At 45.4% G+C, this 12,711-nt stretch overlaps 1 protein-coding gene across 1 annotated transcript in view; it reads right to left on the reverse strand.

Moving 5' to 3' along the window:
* npr1a (natriuretic peptide receptor 1a) overlaps positions 1-12,711 on the reverse strand; it is a 165,611-nt gene that overhangs the window by 96,888 nt on the left and 56,012 nt on the right. The window contains exon 4 of the mRNA XM_059556721.1: positions 4,720-4,833. Within this exon, the coding sequence (XP_059412704.1) occupies positions 4,720-4,833 (114 nt within the window). The remainder of the gene's footprint in view (positions 1-4,719; positions 4,834-12,711) is intronic.

Here is a 12,711-nt window from a genome sequence, read left to right on the forward strand (position 1 = left end):
AATAACAAACAAACCCAAACAATGATCCAAAGAACCTAGTATGCAGCATGAAACTACTTGGTGAATCTTCAGAGAATCATATAAAGAACTCAAGAGCCCTAAACACTTAAAAGGAGATACGTTTTTTTTTTTTCAAATCTAAGGTGCTAGAAAGAACCCATATTTCTAAGAGTTCAAGGGAAGCAGAAAATCCCACAACCAACAGCGAAGAAACGGATCTGGCAAGGACCCCCATTATTACAAGAGATCAAATTAGAACCAATTCCTCTAGAAGGTCATTAGTGGGTGCGTTTTATAAAACACTCAATAACTTGTAGTTCAGCTTCAAAGGATGGGTGGGCAGGAGGCTCATTCAGGGCACACATCTTTACCAGCCCTGAGCTGATCAGACTCTTGTGTGTTAACAGACTCCGGTGTGGTGACAGACTCGCACAAGGAGACCTGCAGCTAAGGGTAATTACCACTCTTCCCCACTGTCAGTGAAAGGTCACTCATCCTGCACTCATGCACTGTTTTTTTTCTTCTGGGCGAGTGCCGGGTGACATTTACTGTCAGAGCACAAACAAGCAGAGTGAGCAACTTCAATCATCTCTGACTAATAACCACCATCTCAGTCATTTCAGTTCCAGGGGGCCAGTTTCCCTTTCTACCCCAAAACCTCTGGAGATATCCTAAATATTAAGCTCTCTTGTTGGTTGTAATCTTCTGTTATTGGATATTGTGCAACAATTAAAAACACAAAGCAGTGAATTCATTAAATTATTGCACAACTTTGACATGCAAAAGATTTAATTTAAACAAATATACTCATTAACACCATAGTCCATTATAGCCAGGTTCAACACAAGCAATTATTATTTCATCACAAAAACTTAAATAAATAAATACCCAGCTCTTTGGATATATAAGTAGGTAAAACTTTATCCGCATATACTCATATAGGGCCAGTTTTACTTAACAGGACAAATTAGCGCGAGAGCGCAATTCCAAAAACAGCGCAGATGGGCATGGAAATTTCTCCAGGTGATGTACTAACAATGCACAAATTTAAGAACAGAGACACAACATCTCATTTACATATCAACCAACGCATTATACCAAGCACAACGCAAATTAGAGCAGTCCCAAATCAAGAATAAAGAAATAAAGAAGCCACAGTACGTTCAAAAGAAATGGAGGCCAAAAAATGAAGGGTTGCATGAAGTTTTGATAGGCCTGGTATTGCTTGTCTCCTAGTTGAGGGTTCCAAGTAATCTTTTATTACCTGAAGCAAATTAAAAATAACATGGCTTGGTAAACGATATGTTCGGATAATGTGTTCTTCTGGCATTCCAAATAAATTAATACGTGTGGAAAAAATCTCCCTTCTACCACATGCTCTCTGTTCTCTGTGGTGCTTCCCCCTAGCAACAAAAATTGCAACCATTTCAAGCAAAAAATAGTTTAAGACATGTTTTTTGGGGCGTTAAACAATAGCGCAAATACCAGTAATTTGATCAGTACAACGTTAGTAAATCATGCTGCCTGATTTTTGCATCTGAAAGGGAAACTATAAATGCATATCCATAATTTGAGTGACAAAAATAACTGTCCACAGCTTTTTACCAGTAATTATTCACTGTGCATCTTTAGTAAATCCTGACAGTACTATTTTAAAGCCAAAAGAAGGTTTGCGCTGGCGCAAGCTGTTAATAAAACTGGCACAGAAGGTTATATTATCTCAAAAATCTTACCTGCTTAATTGCTTGTATTTTCATCAAATGTTAAATATATCATGGTCAACTCTAATCTGCTAAATATTTACATCATGCATCATCAGCAGCAATCATTTTTAATCTGTAATAGGATGACCATATGTCCTCTTTTACCTGGAAAAAAATCCAGGCTGGGATTTCTAAATTGATTGAAATTCCCAGGGTTTGGCTTTGTTTTACTGTTGTTTTCATACTGGCTTAAGGTAATAACTAAAAAGTTGTTTGAACAACAGTGAGCAGGCGTTGTATATAATTAACCAATCATGGTGTATGACAAGGTGGCATCTACAGAGAATGGTCAAAGCAAATACACACACACACACACACACACACACACACACACACACACACACATATATATATATATATACAGGTCCTTCTCAAAAAATTAGCATATTGTGATAAAGTTCATTATTTTCCATAATGTGGTAACACATAATGTGTTTAGATTTATTGCACACCAACTGAAATATTTCAGGTCTTTTATTGTTTTAATACTGATGATTTTGGCATACAGCTCATGAAAACCCAAAATGCCTGTCTCAAAAAATTAGCAAATTTCATCTGACCAATAAAAGAAAAGTGTTTTTAATACAAAAAAAGTCAACTTTCAAATAATTATGTTCAGTTATGCACTCAATACTTGGTCGGGAATCCTTTTGCAGAAATGACTGCTTCAATGCGGCGTGGCATGGAGGCAATCAGCCTGTGGCACTGCTGAGGTGTTATGGAGGCCCAGGATGCTTCGATAGTGGCCTTAAGCTCATCCAGAGTGTTGGGTCTCTCAACTTTCTCTTCACAATTTCCCACAGATTCTCTATGGGGTTCAGGTCAGGAGAGTTGGCAGGCCAATTGAGCACAGTAATACCATGGTCAGTAAACCATTTACCAGTGGTTTTGGCACTGTGAGCAGGTGCCAGGTCGTGCTGAAAAACGAAATCTTCATCTCCATAAAGCTTTTCAGCAGATGGTAGCATGAAGTGCTCCAAAATCTCCTGATAGCTAGCTGCATTGATCCTGCCCTTGATAAAACACAGTGGACCAACTCCAGCAGCTGACATGGCACCCCAGACCATCACTGACTGTGGGTACTTGACACTGGACTTCAGGTATTTTGGCATTTCCTTCTCCCCAGTCCTCCTCCAGACTCTGGCACCTTGATTTCCGAATGACATGCAAAATTTGTCCAAAAGTCCAGTGCTGCTTCTCTGTAGCCCAGGTCAGGCGCTTCTGCCGCTGTTTCTGGTTCAAAAGTGGCTTGACCTGGGGAATGCGGCACCTGTAGCCCATTTCCTGCACACGCCTGTGCAAGGTGGCTCTGGATGTTTCTACTCCAGACTCAGTCCACTGCTTCCACAGGTCCCCCAAGGTCTGGAATCGGTCCTTCTCCACAATCTTCCTCAGGGTCCGGTCACCTCTTCTCATTGTGCAGCGTTTTTTGCCACACTTTTTCCTTCCCACAGACTTCCCACTGAGGTGCCTTGATACAGCACTCTGGGAACAGCCTGTTTGTTCAGAAATTTCTTTCTGTGTCTTACCCTCTCGCTTGAGGGTGTCAATGATGGCCTTCTGGTCAGCAGTCTTACCCATGATTGTGGTTTTGAGTAATGAACCAGGCTGGGAGTTTTTAAAAGCCTCAGGAATCTTTTGCAGGTGTTTAGAGTTAATTAGTTGATTCAGATGATTAGGTTAATAGCTTGTTTAGAGAACCTTTTCATGATATGCTAATTTTTTGAGATAGGAATTTTGGGTTTTCATGAGCTATATGCCAAAATCATCAGTATTAAAACAATAAAAGACCTGAAATATTTCAGTTGGTGTGCAATGAATCTAAAATACATGAAAGTTTAATTTTTTTCATTACATTATGGAAAATAATGGACTTTATCACAATATGCTAATTTTTTTAGAAGGACCTGTATATATATATATATATATATATATATATATATATATATATATATACAGTATATAATGTATGAGGATTGTAGATTGTGTGTCAATAGCAAAACAAAGCCAAGACCTTCACACTTTAGGCAATTTAGAAATCCTGGCCAGAACATGTCAGGTCAAAGGACATTTTTTGACAATGTCTCATCGGACATACGTGCATAATGGACAATTTTGGATTCAACCACTTTTTTTTTCCATGGCTTCTGCTGGTACTCTGGATGTTTGTGTTTGGCACGTGAAGTTGCAGCTTATATTGTCAGTCTGTGGTGTGAAAGCTGTGGGTCATTGCAGTTTGTTTCATCACTCCAGCAGGGATGCTTGTTTGGACATATATTTTCCCACTCATTCTTATTAAGTTCGGACCAGTGGATCTCACGCATGCTGATGCATGTTATCAGTCTCACTACTTTTGGCGTTTAAAAAATAATTTCAGGTGTCTGGAGTTTGCTGCATCTTTTAAAACCTAGCACTCAAAACCAGCTTGTATGCTGAGCAATTTCCCTGTGCAAATTGCAATCAACACTAATGTTGTAAGTCTGTGCCTTTATCTGATTTACATAATTACTTTAGTGAATTGGGTGCTAAAACAATATTATAAACACATGCAAGTAAACAATGCTATCAGCAGGCACAATTTATTCTTATTGTCTAAACCTTAATTCTTATTCTTCATGAGAAACATCCCACTGGTGAACAGTTAGTGTGCAGCTGTAATATATTAAGACGGGGAGAAATGCACAGCGTCAGGAGAAGCCAGAGAAACCATTCTCATTCTTGTTTAAGCTTCAAAGTGCACTGGATTGACATTCATTCAACATGGGAACCTTGTGGTTTCAAAAACTCATCAGGAATTAATTTCAGAACAGAAATCTCATTCCAGTGGTTTGATCTCAAGAGACGGGTCTCAAAAGTTTTACAAGCAGTGCAAGACTTTACTGCTTTTATTTTATATTTTTAAAACTTTTTTTGTCAGTTAATAGCACTGTTTTGAAGCAGATTAATGAACTCTTACCGGAGAATCTTCCACACTGAAGTTAAACATGTCCATGGCATCTGTCTTCAGTTTGGACACAAAGTCCTTGTACTCGGGGTTCTGGGGCTCTCTGTAGGTCAGGATCTTCACGCTCTGTGAGGATTCAACACAAATGCAAATTTTGAGAAAAAAGGTGCTCACTCATTCACACTGGTTAGGATACACACCTATGAATCACAGCCAAACAGAACATTTCAACTAATCCAATCAACATATCAGCTCAAGGACAGATGCATGAAGCGGTGAAGTTTGCATAGTCTTTATTGAATTTTTTAATGGAACCATTTATTAAAAAAGTGTGTTTTTTCTTGAGTGTAATATTTGATACATCAGGCTTTTATGACTCATATAGTATGATGTATTGAGAATATGGAGTTCATACTCAAGGAAAAAAAATCACATATTCTACATTCTATTCAGAGATCAAAACTGAGCAATTTAGTGGTATTTGTATGGTCAAAAATCTTTATATAAATCAGTAAAGATTTCACAGTAAAAAAGACACATGAACCACAACCGGAAGGTGGACATTTTTAGATTATACTAAAAGGTATCAGACAATAGAATGCATAGAGTAGATTTTGTAGGCTTTTCAGCAAAGTTTGGTCAAGATGATGATCTAAAAGACTGGAGAAATGTGTGTATCACATATGATACAATATACTTTGTAGGGTTAAAGATATATGGTACTAGCAAGAGGAAACCTTCACCACAAGAGACAACAGCACGTGTATGCTGATGTGTGTGTGAGTGTGTGTGTGTGTGTGTGTGTGTGTGTGTGTCAGTGTCTAACAAATCCAATTTTTCCAATTATGTCCAGTGTAGAGGACAACAAACAGGACAGAAAGCACCAATGAATATTCAATTATTTCAAATAGTTATTGTATATCAAAAAGCACTTTCCTACGTAGTGCTTTTTCTTTCAGCTTGTTTGGAAATCTGCTTTTAAATTAAAAAAGGTGGCACACAAACGAATAACAGCTCTCAAAGCCTGTAGCATCTGTTTTCACTCTTTCATGGTCACCTCCTCTGGGAAAATGTTTTTATGTCATCCGTTGATGTCCAGTTTCACAATAATTCCAACTGTTGTGCCAAGATTTAACCTCCAACAATTTTCTTTTGCATCTGTGCCATAAACTGCCAAATTACAACAATCTGAGTGAAAAGGCTATTGTCTAAAAATTTGGAAGCATGCATTCTTAAATCTTTAAACTCAGAAAAAGCCACCGTGGTGTTTCACTTTGTATCTGTCCTGTGAAGATTTTTGTAAAACAGATTATGATTCATGTGAAGTTGACAGGGATAATGGGAGCTGAAGCTGATAAAAACATTGTGTCTGAAAGAATTTCTGTTGCACAGCAGAACAAAATAGGCAAGCAACAATAGAAAATATTACAGTGATGTAAATACATGTACTGTATGATTTTCAGCAACAGCTTTTAAAAAGATTTATGAACAACTTGATGTACAAACAATTTTTTTTTCTCTCAGAAATTGCTAGTAAAACTAACAATGTGAAATTCTGAAGTATTTTCTATTTTCTTTTTCGTTTTATTTACAATTTTCAACAAATGTGGATCTTTGTATGCTACTCTCTCATATAATTGTCAGCTTTACAAAAATACAAAAATGCACTAGAAACAATTCCAACAGTGAACTAGAAAATTCCAACAGTGGACTCTTAAATAAAATATATATATATATATATATGTACTGTATATATAATGACTTTTAGCTTTTGCAGCTAATATACTCCAGAAGTCTTCAGATGCTCTTCTCATAAACAACTGTATAAGTGTCACAGTGTCTGGGTTGTGTTCCCTGGGTTTCCACTAGGTGTCCTCAGTTCCCACGGTGTTTATCATATTATCACTTCCTGTCTCCTTATTTGGTCACCTTCCTCCTTGTTTAGTTAATTGATTGTTCCCCAGTTGTCTCCTGTTTCCCCATTATACTTTTGTGTATATAACCCGGTCTGTCTTAGTATGTGTCACGGAGTCGTTGTTTATTCATGTCCGTCAGTTCGTGCCCTTGCCTTGTCTTCTTGTTTAGTTTATGTTTTGTTTGGATATTCTGGTTTTGACCCTGCCTGGACTGTTTACCCCTGTGGATTACCCTTTAATAAATGACTTACCTGCAAATTGGTTCCCTCTCCTGTGTTATCTGTAACACCCAACGTGACAGAACGACTCCGTCCCACTAGGAACCAGCGGTATGTCATTTTTCCGTTCCCCAGCCAAGATGGCGGAGCGGCGAACCAAGTACCTTCGGTTGATCGCCCTCCGCCAAGAGGGCAATGAAGTGGATGCCCTGGCTCAGGTGTTCTGGTCCCTGGCCGAGGGCATGGGCTACAACGATGCGGCCCTCAAGGACTATTTTAATGACGGGCTGGATGATCCAGTGTCTCAGGAGGAGATGGCGCAGTTAGAGACACTGGAATTCTGGGAATTCGTGCGCTACCTGCAGCATCGGCTTCGGTGGGATGCCCCAGCCACTTCTGTCTCTTCCGGCGGGGTGGTCGTCAGCCCAGCACCACTGCCCAGGATGGCAACCAGCCAAGCACCACAACCCAAGATGGCCGCCAGTCCAGCACCACTGCCCAGGATGGCTACCAGCCAAGCGCCACAGCACAAGATGGCCGCTAACCCAGCGCCAATGCCCAAATTGGCCACCGTTCCAGCGCCACAGCCCAAGATGGCCGCCAGCCCAGCGCCAATGCCCAAATTGGCCACCGGTTCAGCTCCACAACCCAAGATGGCCGTCAGTCCAGCGCCACAGCACCAGATGGCCGTCAGTCCAGCGCCACAGCACCAGATGGCCGTCAGTCCAGCGCCACAGCACCAGATGGCCGTCAGTCCAGCGCCACAGCACCAGATGGCCGTCAGTCCAGCGCCACAGCACCAGATGGCCGTCAGTCCAGCACCACAGCACAAGATGGCCGCTAACCCAGCGCCATTGCCCAAATTGGCCACTGGTCCAGCGCCACAGTACAAGATGGCCGCCAGTCCAGCGCCACAACCCCAGATGGCCGCCAGCCCAGCACCACAGTACAAGATGGCCGCCTGTCCAGAGTCATGGCCCAAGATGGCTGCTTGCCCAGCGCCACTGCACAGGATGAGAGTCTCAGCTGACCCTCCGGAGTCGATTCAGGTGCCAGTTGACCCTCCAGAGTCGAGTCAGGTGCCTGTGAACTCCCCAGAGTCGAGTCAGGTGCCTGTGAACTCCCCAGAGTCGAGTCAGGTGCCTGTGAACTCCCCAGAGTCGAGTCAGGTGCCTGTGAACTCCCCAGAGTCGAGTCAGGTGCCTGTGAACTCCCCAGAGTCGAGTCAGGTGCCTGTGAACTCCCCAGAGTCGAGTCAGGTGCCTGTGAACTCCCCAGAGTCGAGTCAGGTGCCTGTGAACTCCCCAGAGTCAGGGCTAGTCACCGATGATATCCCAGAGTCAGGGCTAGTCACCGATGACCCTCCAGAGTCAGGGCTAGTCACCGATGACCCTCCAGAGTCAGGGCTAGTCACCGATGACCCTCCAGAGTCAGGGCTAGTCACCGATGACCCTCCAGAGTCAGGGCTAGTCACCGATGACCCTCCAGAGTCGGGTCGGGTTCCAGATGACCCTCCAGAGTCAGGGCTAGTCACCATTAACCCTCCAGAGTCAGGGCTAGTCACCGCTGATCTTTCAGAGTCAAGTCAAGTCACCGGTGATCTTCAAGGACTGAGTCAAGTCACCGGTGATCTTCAAGGACTGAGTCAAGTCACCGGTGATCTTCAAGGACTGAGTCAAGTCACCGGTGATCTTCAAGGACTGAGTCAAGTCACCGATGATCTTCAAGGACTGAGTCAAGTCACCGATGATCTTCAAGGACTGAGTCAAGTCACCTCTGATCTTCAAGGACTGAGTCAAGTCACCTCTGATCTTCAAGGACTGAGTCAAGTCACCTCTGATCTTCAAGGACTGAGTCAAGTCACCTCTGATCTTCAAGGACTGAGTCAAGTCACCTCTGATCTTCAAGGACTGAGTCAAGTCACCTCTGATCTTCAAGGACTGAGTCAAGTCACCTCTGATCTTCAAGGACTGAGTCAAGTCACCTCTGATCTTCAAGGACTGAGTCAAGTCACCTCTGATCTTCATGAACAAAGGCAAGTCACCATTGATCTTCATGAGCAGTGTCAGGCCAGCACCGATCTTCTGGAGTCCAGTAGAGACACCATGGAATTACCAGAGTCTCGTCCTCCCGTTGATCCGGCCGCACGGAAGTGGTGGGCTTCTGATCCGCCCTGGGGGCTTTGTGCATCAACCACAGGGATGTGCTGGTCTTCTGCTCCGCCCTGGAGGGCTTCCGCTTTGACCACAGGGGGGTGGTGGTCTTCTGCTCAGAAAAAGCCACCGTGGTGTTTCACTTTGTATCTGTCCTGTGAAGATTTTTGTAAAACAGATTATGATTCATGTGAAGTTGACAGGGATAATGGGAGCTGAAGCTGATAAAAACATTGTGTCTGAAAGAATTTCTGTTGCACAGCAGAACAAAATAGGCAAGCAACAATAGAAAATATTACAGTGATGTAAATACATGTACTGTATGATTTTCAGCAACAGCTTTTAAAAAGATTTATGAACAACTTGATGTACAAACAATTTTCTCTCAGAAATTGCTAGTAAAACTAACAATGTGAAATTCTGAAGTATTTTCTATTTTCTTTTTCGTTTTATTTACAATTTTCAACAAATGTGGATCTTTGTATGCTACTCTCTCATATAATTGACAGCTTTACAAAAATACAAAAATGCACTAGAAACAATTCCAACAGTGAACTAGAAAATTCCAACAGTGGACTCTTAAATAAAAAAAAAAAAAATATATATATGTACTGTATATATAATGACTTTTAGCTTTTGCAGCTAATATACTCCAGAAGTCTTCAGATGCTCTTCTCATAAACAACTGTATAAGTGTCACAGTGTCTGGGTTGTGTTCCCTGGGTTTCCACTAGGTGTCCTCAGTTCCCACGGTGTTTATCATATTATCACTTCCTGTCTCCTTATTTGGTCACCTTCCTCCTTGTTTAGTTAATTGATTGTTCCCCAGTTGTCTCCTGTTTCCCCATTATCCTTTTGTGTATATAACCCGGTCTGTCTTAGTATGTGTCACGGAGTCGTTGTTTATTCATGTCCGTCAGTTCGTGCCCTTGCCTTGTCTTCTTGTTTAGTTTATGTTTTGTTTGGATATTCTGGTTTTGACCCTGCCTGGACTGTTTACCCCTGTGGATTACCCTTTAATAAATGACTTACCTGCAAATTGGTTCCCTCTCCTGTGTTATCTGTAACACCCAACGTGACAGAACGACTCCGTCCCACTAGGAACCAGCGGTATGTCATTTTTCCGTTCCCCAGCCAAGATGGCGGAGCGGCGAACCAAGTACCTTCGGTTGATCGCCCTCCGCCAAGAGGGCAATGAAGTGGTAGCCCTGGCTCAGGTGTTCTGGTCCCTGGCCGAGGGCATGGGCTCCAACGATGCGGCCCTCAAGGACTATTTTAATGACGGGCTGGATGATCCAGTGTCTCAGGAGGAGATGGCGCAGTTAGAGACACTGGAATTCTGGGAATTCGTGCGCTACCTGCAGCATCGGCTTCGGTGGGATGCCCCAGCCACTTCTGTCTCTTCCGGCGGGGTGGTCGTCAGCCCAGCACCACTTCCCAGGATGGCAACCAGCCAAGCACCACAACCCAAGATAGCCGCCAGTCCAGCACCACTGCCCAGGATGGCTACCAGCCAAGCGCCACAGCACAAGATGGCCGCTAACCCAGCGCCAATGCCCAAATTGGCCACCGTTCCAGCGCCACAGCCCAAGATGGCCGCCAGCCCAGCGCCAATGCCCAAATTGGCCACCGGTTCAGCTCCACAACCCAAGATGGCCGTCAGTCCAGCGCCACAGCACCAGATGGCCGTCAGTCCAGCGCCACAGCACCAGATGGCCGTCAGTCCAGCGCCACAGCACAAGATGGCCGTCAGTCCAGCACCACAGCACAAGATGGCCGCTAACCCAGCGCCATTGCCCAAATTGGCCACTGGTCCAGCGCCACAGTACAAGATGGCCGCCAGTCCAGCGCCACAACCCCAGATGGCCGCCAGCCCAGCACCACAGTACAAGATGGCCGCCTGTCCAGAGTCATGGCCCAAGATGGCTGCTTGCCCAGCGCCACTGCACAGGATGAGAGTCTCAGCTGACCCTCCGGAGTCGATTCAGGTGCCAGTTGACCCTCCAGAGTCGAGTCAGGTGCCTGTGAACTCCCCAGAGTCGAGTCAGGTGCCTGTGAACTCCCCAGAGTCGAGTCAGGTGCCTGTGAACTCCCCAGAGTCGAGTCAGGTGCCTGTGAACTCCCCAGAGTCGAGTCAGGTGCCTGTGAACTCCCCAGAGTCGAGTCAGGTGCCAGGGAACTCTCCAGAGTCAGGGCTAGTCACCGATGATATCCCAGAGTCAGGGCTAGTCACCGATGACCCTCCAGAGTCAGGGCTATTCACCGATGACCCTCCAGAGTCAGGGCTAGTCACCGATGACCCTCCAGAGTCAGGGCTAGTCACCGATGACCCTCCAGAGTCAGGGCTAGTCACCGATGACCCTCCAGAGTCAGGGCTAGTCACCGATGACCCTCCAGAGTCGGGTCGGGTTCGTCACCGATGACCCTCCAGAGTCGGGTCGGGTTCCAGATGACCCTCCAGATTCAGGGCTAGTCACCATTAACCCTCCAGAGTCAGGGCTAGTAACCATTAACCCTCCAGAGTCAGGGCTAGTCACCGCTGACCCTCCAGAGTCAGGGCTAGTCACCGATGACCCTCCAGAGTCAGGGCTAGTCACCGATGACCCTCCAGAGTCAGGGCTAGTCACCGATGACCCTCCAGAGTCAGGGCTAGTCACCGATGACCCTCCAGAGTCGGGTCGGGTTCCAGATGACCCTCCAGATTCAGGGCTAGTCACCATTAACCCTCCAGAGTCAGGGCTAGTAACCATTAACCCTCCAGAGTCAGGGCTAGTCACCGCTGATCCTCCAGAGTCAGGGCTAGTCACCGTTGACCTTTCAGAGTCAAGTCAAGTCACCGGTGATCTTCAAGGACTGAGTCAAGTCACCGGTGATCTTCAAGGACTGAGTCAAGTCACCGATGATCTTCAAGGACTGAGTCAAGTCACCTCTGATCTTCAAGGACTGAGTCAAGTCACCTCTGATCTTCAAGGACTGAGTCAAGTCACCTCTGATCTTCAAGGACTGAGTCAAGTCACCTCTGATCTTCAAGGACTGAGTCAAGTCACCTCTGATCTTCATGAACAAAGGCAAGTCACCATTGATCTTCATGAGCAAATGCAAGTTACCATTGATCTTCATGAGCAGTGTCAGGCCAGCACCGATCTTCTGGAGTCCAGTAGAGACACCATGGAATTACCAGAGTCTCGTCCTCCCGTTGATCCGGCCGCACGGAAGTGGTGGGCTTCTGATCCGCCCTGGGGGCTTTGTGCATCAACCACAGGGATGTGCTGGTCTTCTGCTCCGCCCTGGAGGGCTTCCGCTTTGACCACAGGGGGGTGGTGGTCTTCTGCTCTGTCCTGGGGGCCTTCCGCCCTGACCACATGGTGGTGGTGGTCTTCTGCTCCGCCCTGGGGAACACCAGCCTCGACCACAAGGATGTGGTGGTCTTCTGCTCCGCCCTGGGGAACTCTGGCCTCGACCACAAGGTTGTGGTGGTCTTCTGTTCCGCCCTGGGGGGCTTCCGCTCTGACCACACGGACGTGGTGGTCTTCTGCTCCGCCCTGGGGGGCTTCCGCTCTGACCACACGGACATGGTGGTCTTCTGCTCCGCCCTGGGGGGCGCTTGCCCTGACTACACGGTTGTGGTGGTCTTTCGCTCCGCCCTGGAGGACTCTGGCCTTGACCACAAGGGTGTGGTGGTCTTCTGCTCCGCCCTGGGGGGCTTCATGTTGTTTT

This window comes from Carassius carassius, chromosome 8 (genome assembly GCF_963082965.1).
Source record: "Carassius carassius chromosome 8, fCarCar2.1, whole genome shotgun sequence".
Classification (NCBI taxonomy): domain Eukaryota; kingdom Metazoa; phylum Chordata; class Actinopteri; order Cypriniformes; family Cyprinidae; genus Carassius; species Carassius carassius.